This window comes from Protomyctophum parallelum (assembly GCF_964188405.1).
Source record: "Protomyctophum parallelum genome assembly, chromosome: 16".
Taxonomy (NCBI): Eukaryota; Metazoa; Chordata; class Actinopteri; order Myctophiformes; family Myctophidae; genus Protomyctophum; species Protomyctophum parallelum.
This window is the reverse complement of record NC_139711.1, coordinates 11442288-11451732: the sequence shown is the minus strand read 5'-3', so window position 1 is coordinate 11451732 and position 9445 is coordinate 11442288. Positions and strand designations below refer to the sequence as shown.

Sequence of the window (9445 nt, the reverse complement as noted above, 5' to 3'; positions counted from 1 at the left end):
TTAGTCATACGGTCATTGGTTCTGTATTTATAAAACCTGCAGACTACTTACCCAGTTTTTGCTTATACTTTCGGAATTCTTTAAATATAGAACAATTATTTTCGATACTTTAATGCGAGACAGTCGTATAACAAAGTAGGGCATTCATTTATGTGGGGGGAAAAAGTTGGAATGTGGACGGAGATACGAGGATTCTTCCTGACGGCAACGATATCATCACTGGTTTTATGCTACAATTTAAGATGAACTATAGTGTCTTTTTCCCCCTTAAGTTTCTGTTTATTTGGTTTGAGGATAAGCACACATTTTGTGTGATTTGTTTTTTTCTTACTCTTGTTCACTTGAGTTTGCGTTATTTTATTTCATTTTATTCTCCTTTGGTTGACAATCACTCATCGCTTCATCTTCATCTCTCCACATATAGACTGCTAGCCTCTACTGTTCTTCTGTTGGATATCTTTTGTTCAATGTTTGCATTTTCCTGCTATTGTTTGTTTAATGCAAGTTTAATTGTAAATATTTATCCTCTAACATGTTTCATATACTTGCATCTGAAAATAAAATAATAACTTTATACTCCAAAAGCCAATGGTTTTGAGTGCCATTATAGCTTTCAGTGAATTGTTGGTTGTTAAATTCCTTTTATCACCACTTGGTGGAGCTATTGTTGCATTACATCAACTATTTTATGACACTAATCCCTCAAAGGGGAAATGAAGCTCATGTTATAGCAGGCAAGTCTGTCAAATCTATTGGATATTAGTGCTTTTGGTTAGACTTTCACTTATATTCCACTTATAACAATAATCTGTTTGGTTAGGTAAAGATTGTTTTATATGGGGCCTTTCAAAACTGAGAAAACACAGATTCAGACAACAAAATATACAAATCACAAAACAACAGAATATACAGTTAGAAGGTGATCTTGCTTACGAAACAAGTGCATTTTTAGCAGATTACTTTTATTCCACCGAGTGGGGGCTATGAATGCAAAGGCACTTTTGTTTTTATTCTAGTTATTATGGTAGAGTATGTCAATATAATATAACTAGTACATATCTATGGTAGCGTATGTTAATAATGAATTACTGATAACCACTACAGACTACATCTATATAGATATGGTATAGAATACAATATAGTATATCTGTATGGCACAGATAAGTGTCCACAGGCCAAATGCATATGGATTTTGGGGTCCATGATATGCTGCTCTAGTAGTGGATGGTCCTTGGCTTGATTTGAGCCATGCAGTTGAATATGAAGCTCAGGTTTATGTAACAGATGAGATGGAGAGGTAAAGGACCCCGGTGGTGAGTCACACACATGCTGCTCACAAATATTCATGTTATGACCCTGAATTAAAAATAAACCTGTGCATGCATGGATTCCTAGTTCCTTCTTTATAAGTTTATATGCATTCACACACGACACCACGAAAGTGTAGGCCTACAGTTGCAACTGAGGGCTGTTTGACTAAGAACAGAGGGTTGAAGCGGTTACATTCTGGTACTTTCCAGCACTCAACTTGTTTTTTGTTAAATGTGTGGGTCACTTCCTGGTATCTTTTATCTTTGAGGGCGTTTATATTTGTTGTGTTCCTTGAGCAAACAGAGATCCTCTTATGTCTGCATCTTAGTCAACCTTTCACCCCTCGAGACCGGCTATTTTCCAAAAGGCTAAGTGTCAGTGAGTATTGGACTTAAGTGGTTAATAATCAATAATCATAGTCCAATAACATGGTATGGTAATATGATTCTGAAATGGCCATTCTGCATAACGAGCACTTTTACATTTGCTATTTTAAGTATATTATGATGCTAAAATACCTTTGTACTTTGACTTAAAAGTATTTTGAATGCAGGACATGTAGTGTATTTCTACATTGTGGTATCAATACTTACGTCTAAAATCGGAGTCCTCCTTCCCAACACTGTGTGTAAGGGAGGTGCTATGTGAGCGTTACATACTCATAGTAAAAGCACCTCAAAATTGTCCTTATGTACGGTACTTGACTAAATGTATTTTATTACGTTCCACACAGTGAAAAGGACCCAAGGCCAAGCCTCTAAAAAGCATATTTAATTAGCCCTGCTGCAAGCCACCTCCTCTCTCTGGTTAGTGCTGTCATAAAGCCCCCATCTCATCTCTCATCTCTGGCTGTTTTATTGGTGCTCTCAGGGGCAGCCTTTATGCCCTGTTGAACTGTAGAATTTATAAACAGCTCTATCAGTTTGCCAATTAGTTTCTCCAGTTGATATAGGCTCGGCCTGGCGTTCAGTTATGATCAGGTGTAGCCTACAGTATGACCCCCTTTCCACCGGTTGGTTCCCAATGGGAACCGGTTCAGTTCTTTTTGGTTCTTATAGTCCATGAGCCAGAGCTTCAAATTGGTGGGAAAAACTAGACCTATATTAAATTGTTTATAGGATCAATACAAGTAAATTAATACATGATACCCCTTCCATAGTAGTAGCGTTTTCATATTTTCGATTATTTTGCATATCTTTCTACATAATGACTCATTTGCATATTTAAAAATGTAAAATTTGCAATACAATAAATCATTGTGTTCGTGTAAGTACTCAACTTTGGAAGTTTCATGGTGATAACAATCTAATAGGTATGGTTTTGCACACTCAATTCATAATTAACGTTCCAATTTTGGAACTCTGGCTCATGGACTAAAAACCAAAAAGAACTGAACCGGTTCCCATTTGGAACCAACCGGTGGAAAAGGGGCCTGTGTGCATACAGAGGTAGGTGGGTACTTGAGTAAATGTATTTTATTACGTTCCACCACTGGCTACACACAGTGATAAGGACCCAAGACCAAGCCTCTAAAAAGCATATTTAATTAGCCCTGCTGCAAGCCACCTCCTCTGACTCTAGGGCTGTATTTTGCGTGTCTTAAGTACCAGGTCTTATTCCCTAACTTGAGTAAACTAAAGACCTGGAGGCGTGATCAATGCTCTTTGGCCACTCAGAATAGCCAAAGAGCATTGATCACGCCTCCAGGTCTTTAGTTTACTCAAGTTAGGGAATAAGACCTGGTACTTAAGACACGCAAAATACAGCCTTCTAAGTGTTGTCATGAAGCCCTCAGCTATGCGCTCAGGGACAGGATTTATGCCCTGTGGATGTTGTACAACAGGGGTGCCCAAAAGGTAGATCATGATCTACCAGTAGATCACACAGGCTGTGCAGGTAGACCACATGACATGCCCCTAAAATATATAATTTAAATAAATACAAAACTTTTTTGGCATCTGCCACTTGAATTAAGGTGACTTAATGGACATCAAAAAGGGAAGCTCAAAACCCCAAATGCAATACTTCTTTTCATTTCAAGAGTGTTTCGCACAAAGTCAGTATTACAAAGTTTTATACAAAAAAACCCTACCAATTCCATTTCCCCCTCTATTTCCCATTCCAAGAGCGTTTGCCTAATGTAGAAGTTATAACAAGTTTTATCCGTTTGCCTAGTGATTTCTCCAGTTTATGTATTGGCTTGGCTCGATGTTCAATAAGTGTAATGGACACGTGTATATTTAGCCTATCTATACAGTATAAGCGTACCACTGGTTCTCAATGTTTTAAATTTCATTTTAACTCTTGAGAGTGTGCAAATGTTTTTTTTTGTTTTTTACCCCTTTTTTTTCTGCGATTTAGTCATCCCCACATTTCTATGTTACTTGTAACTGTGGTCATATCCTGTTGGCAATTTTCAACACCACAATAAAATGTTTATTATAAATCCAGAACAAACATAATATAACATCCATACTGCACAGTGTACATAAACAAACTTTCAAAACAATAAAGGTTGAAAGTCAAGGTCAAAACAGAGCTGGTATTTGAATTTTCGTGAATCTTTTTTATGTCTGTATACAATGTACAACCTAGCTTAGCTGTTGTGTAGTGGCAGGTCTCCACTCTCCGGCACAATTCTAAATGCCAATTGTGACACAGTAGTTCTACTGACTGACGTCCATACTCATATAGCACCAACTGGAAGCGCTGCTGTGCTGGGAAAACATCCAATTGAGAACACACACGATCTTTATTCAACCGTGCAGCGATGTCTGGAAATAGAGCAGTAGCATTATTGGAACACAGTTCGGACAGCGCACATTGACGGGGTAGTATATGTACTATTGTACTTATATACTCTAAGATTGTACTATGTACATAGGACAACAATGGCGGCAAGTGTTCTGATGCGTGCCATTCGCAGTGTGTAATGAATGGTCTCAACCAGCAGGATCGATCGGATTCAACGCTCAGCCCATTTTAATCTGTGGTTCCCAAACTTTTTGCTTGTAGATCTGCTATTCTTAAACATTTTTTCTAATTCATGGAATTTCTTAGATTTTTCTTTGATTTATTCATGAATGTTTTTTGAAAATGTTTTGAAATAATAAAAATTCTAAACAAAATGTAGGAAACCAAAAATAAGGGGACCCATTAAAATGTGTCCACGACCCACAAATGGGTCTCAGCCCAGTGTTTGGGAAACAGTGACTTAAATGATGTAAAAGGAGGCCTGTTATGTCCATACGAGTGAGTTTGACATACAGTGAAAAAACAAAAAAGGCAGTTAATATGTACAATTGATCATGTGGCAGAAATTGGAGTAAAAACAAACATCCAAAAATATAAACTTTCCTTTTGTAGTACATATAGTATTCTTAATGGCAAAATATAATTAGTGCCTTGGCATCAGATAGCTCTAATCCTAGATACTTAACCCCAGCAGGCCAGCTAGCCTGCCAGATCCAAGGTCGTACCCTGAATCCAAAGAACAATACGTACAACAGTGGCTGCCAAACCGTTTCCCTTGGAGTCCCCCTTCTAAAGCTGAGACCACCCACGTACGTGTGTGTGTGTGTGTGTGTGTGTGTTTGTACGCACACCCAACATAGTTCTTGTATTATGGAGAGCGAAAATAGCTGATCTACAAGCTCACAGTGCGTCACATGGCAACGCGTTAGAACATTTCTAGAACTATTTTTTGACAAAATGACATGCCCAAAAATAGCGTTGCCAGGTTCAAATGGATGAAAGCGTTATGCTTTTGTGCAACATGTTACAGCAACCACCTACAGCTACAAGCAGACAGACAAGGCCTCACGCCACCCCCTCTGATCTTTGGCACCCCCATAACCCTATGGGGTTCCCGGACCCCAAGTGGGACGCCACTGTGACTAACCAAATCTCTTTGCATCCTCGATTTACAGCCCAAACTATACAGCAGTCCCAACCAAGTGTAACTACGGTATCAAACCAAATATAATAGTAATCAACACATTCATGTGTTCATTCATTTATAGATTACAGATTACAGGTTATTTATTGGGACAAAGTCAGAGAGGGTACATTATTGAAGCTTATACAGATGATACTGTTCTTTTTGTCATAGATGGATAGAATGTTTTGATGCAATTCTGTAGCATTGCTTAGTACCAGTGTGTGTGTGTGTGTTTGTGTGTCTGTGTGTGTGTGTGTGATAAAGGTGCAATAGTTAATCAAATTAATCAATGTAATTGATTATAAAAATAATACATTTTAATAAAATAATATTTTTTGTGGGAAAACTGTCATGTAATTTTTCCCCAAAACATTTTCCGAAATAGAAATAAAATGCCGATTTACAAGCTCACAACATTTTTTTTGTGCATGACATCGTTGTACGACGTTGTACTACAATAGGGCTTCAGTTAATCAGACGAATCGATTTAGTGACATCGATTATATTAAAAACAATCTATTAGAAATGTTTTATTGAAATGTGTTGATATATAATAAATATATTAAGAAAATAATGGATAACCCTAATAGTGTTTAACCCAATAACCCAAAAGTGTGAGAACTAGTGATTTAAAAGGTATCTGTAGAATGGGCTTTAGTCTTTGCAGGACAAGGGCATGGACCCGTGGATCATGGCATGTAGAGGTATGGTTGGTGGATGTCGTAGGCCGGTGGTGCCAAATCTGGGGCCCACTTGAAAATCTCTAAAGTGTTTGCAGCCTACCCATACTGTACTTACTGTACATGGATGGGCCATGTGCATTTTCAGAGAATGTTTATTTTTAAGAATTAATCTATTGTGTTCCCGGCTTGGTAAAGTACTATTAAGTCCCTAGTTATTGGCAAACTGAAAACACATTTTTCAATGTTCAAGTTTTTTCTTCTCTCTCTCACTCTCTCTTTTTTATTTTTAGAAACCTTGCATTTTCTTTGGCCCACTTGCAATACCCTCGTGGCCCACCAGTGGGTCCCGTCCCACAGGTTGGAACTCACTGACTGGCAGCTAGTTCATCAGGTCCTTAAAGAGTCATGCACATGGATAGAGTACAGTAGAATGGAATAATGAGCATTAGTGAGGAGCACTCATATGAAGATAAGGTTGACACTGGATGGGTGAAATGCTCCTTCACACTGAAACCATGCCTATTCTGGGGTGAACATTCGCCCCCCCCCCCCAAAAAAATGGCCGATCTACAAGCTCAAAACGTGTTGCGACACGTTGTGTTCTTGTAGGCCATTTTTCGGGTGAATGTTCTTTGGCGTGTAGAATGGAGGAAAGCAGCCAAAGTGCAGTCGCATTATAGCTCTAGACCAAGTTCCCCGTTAAGACGACAGGGTGGGGTTTATAGGGTCAAAAAGGTTGAGGGTATTATTGGCATGCGCGGTGGCCGTCGTCCACACAGTCAGATCTCAGAGGATTCAATCCTCTCGATCCACGGCAGACCCGAGGAAGGTCTCTCGTCGTCCTCCTCGCCGCCTCCCACGCTCCCCTCCCTCCTCCCCCTCCTCCTCTCTGGAAACTCCCTCTCCAGCGTGCCGTTCCTGCTGTCCACTCCTCCTCCTCCTCTTCCTGCTGCTCCTTCTCCTCCTCCTCCTCCTCTTCCTGCTGCTCCTTCTCCTCCTGCAGCTCCTCCTCCTCCTGCAGCTCCTTCTCCGCACTCCCTCCCGGCGCCGCGGAGGAGCTGCAGCTCCTGCTCCAGGGCCTCGTTGCGGTGGAACATCTCCAGGTAGCTGGCCTGCAGCTCCCTCTGGTAGCGGATCACCTTGACAAGCCATTTTCGATAATCATGTTTAGATAATCATGTTTTTTTCCAATCATCATGTCTAGACCATTTCTTCATACTATGCAATCAGGTTATCTGTAAATAATATGTATATTGTTTTCAAATCATGTCTATAGTTAAAATGTTTTGAGGTTGAGGCCTTTGGGCTTAGCACTTTTCCTTTTTTATATTGTACGTACTTTTCCCTTTGTATTGTTTTTATACTGTGCTAAATAAAATAAAATCTAAATCAAACCTTGTCCTTCTCCGTCTGCCACGTGCGGCGCTCGTCCTCAAAGGCCGTGGCGGCGGCCTCGCTCTGCCGCCGCTCCAGCAGGAGCTGCGCGCGCAGCCGCTGCTCCTCCTCCGCGCTGCCGGAGCCTCCGCACCCTCCTGCAAGCCGTCCAAATAAAAGGTAGGGTAAGTCATAGCTTCTTTGTTTTTCCTTTGTTTTTTGTTAAAATGTTGAAGCTCTATATTCTGATAGTAATCATTGCTATATAGTGCTCTCCAGCACTGTCATAACCAGAAACGGTAGGGCCCTATTTGCGTCAGTGCTAAACCCCTTGGGATCCATTTTCGTCACCGCTAAACCCCTTATCCCTAAACTTTTTTTTACTACTACTACTTACTATATACATTTTTGAATAGTTCAACTAGCCGATCTACAACTCGAGTTGATGTAGATCGGCTAGTTAGTTGAACAATTTTAATGTTTTTCAAAATAGTAAAAGAAAGGCAAAGAAGTTTAGGGATAAGGGGTTTAGCACTGACAAAAATAGGGCCCATGTTCAGATGCCACCTCAGACCTGGTGGATCAAATTGGTATCCCAACGACGTGTAAATGGCTGAATTGGGCAGGACCTTTTTTTTCGTGTCATCCTTTAAGCCTTAATGTCTGACTGTACCACATGCTGTTTACATGTCTGACTGCATAGTGACTAATAATAATTATTATTAGTAGTATTACTAATAACTATCAAACAAACATAAACCCTATATTCTTACTTCAAAAGAAAGCAATCAGAATTATAAATCACGCCGATTACTATGCATCAACAAATCCACTTTGTATACAGTCACATACTGTACACTAAAATTACATGATCTTGTACAAAGCGCATAACAGACTTCTTCCGGGCTGTATCCAGGACATGTTTGAGGCTAGAGATAGCAGGTATAATCTTAGGGGATTTGGCATCTTTAAGGGGACAAAGGCAAGAACAAACAAAAAAGGGAGATGTATAACTGTGGAACGGCCTGGACAATGTACTAAAAAAGTGCATTTAAAAGAATGTATAAATAAAAAAATAATAGATAAGTATAAAACATTAACAATATAGTTTGCCACCTTTAAACCATAACTTATTAAGTATATACTCAAATTTGTGCTCTCTTCTCTTTCTTCTTTTTTCTCTTTCTTCTTTTTTCTTTTTCTTTCTTTTTTCCTGTATTATGTTTTTGTATTTTTTTCCTCTGTTTGTCTGTTTCCCGCCTGTTTGTTATTATTTATGTTGGTGTAAATAGGATAGGCAAAATAAGCCACTGGTTTCAGCCTATAGCTTTTTGGTCTAAATACTAAGATGTAATCAATGCAATGTTCATTCTATGACCAAAATAAACTGAACTGAACTATACAGTCTCAAGGCTAGAATGTTATTTAGACAGACCCCAGGTCATTTGTATAGCTGGCATCCTAATCCTATAGCGTGCAATGCATAGTTTGCATACTGCATAGTTTCATGTACAGATTATAGTTTTTTTGAATATTCTACTGTTTTCGACTGATGATAGGTTCTTGGTTTACCTATGATCCTTCAAATGATCCTATTCATTTGATGTATATTACCTTGTGTTTTCCATCCTCACTGTAAATTGCTCTGGATTTGAGCGTCTGCTAAATGCCTTAAATTGTAAATGAACAACACCAGCTGCTGTTCCTCCCTCCCCGTACCTGCTGTGCTCTCTTGGGCCGCCGTTCTCCCCTCGTCGTGTGTGCTGTTGTGGTTGTGTGCGCCGGGGGTCGTGTGGAGTCTGCTGCGCTGCCGCTGCTGCGTTCCCTGCAGCGCGTCTATGTGGGCGTCGCGGCCGCGCAGCTCGGCGCGCACCTCCCTGAGCTGCGTCTTCACCTGGAACAGCTCGCTGAGCTTCTGGGTCACCTCGGCCTGGGAGTCCCTCAGCTGCTGCTTCAGCAGGGAGATCTCGCCCGACTTCTGGCACACCTGCCGGGAACCAGTGTTGAGCGAGTGAGAAGAATTAGCAACCGGGTCTAGGGGAAATTAACATCGAGTCACCAGACTTTCCACCTCGGAGGAAAGTCTGGTATTCATTCCAAAATGGCCTGTGTGATGAGAAAAACAAACAAACAACCC

General features: G+C 40.2%; 1 protein-coding gene across 4 annotated transcripts in view; it reads right to left on the bottom strand.

The window, feature by feature from the left end:
- Window positions 1–5594: 5594 nt before the first annotated feature.
- The window catches only part of n4bp3 (NEDD4 binding protein 3), a 48626-nt gene continuing 44775 nt past the window's right edge, over window positions 5595–9445 (bottom strand). For all 4 annotated transcript variants that reach the window (XM_083786540.1, XM_083786543.1, XM_083786542.1 and 1 more), the window contains exons 10-12: window positions 9028–9295; window positions 7330–7466; window positions 5595–7073 (exon numbers count right to left, since the gene is read on the bottom strand). In XM_083786540.1, coding sequence (XP_083642666.1) covers window positions 6714–7073; window positions 7330–7466; window positions 9028–9295 — 765 coding nt within the window. In that variant the 3' untranslated portion in view covers window positions 5595–6713. The remainder of the gene's footprint in view (window positions 7074–7329; window positions 7467–9027; window positions 9296–9445) is intronic.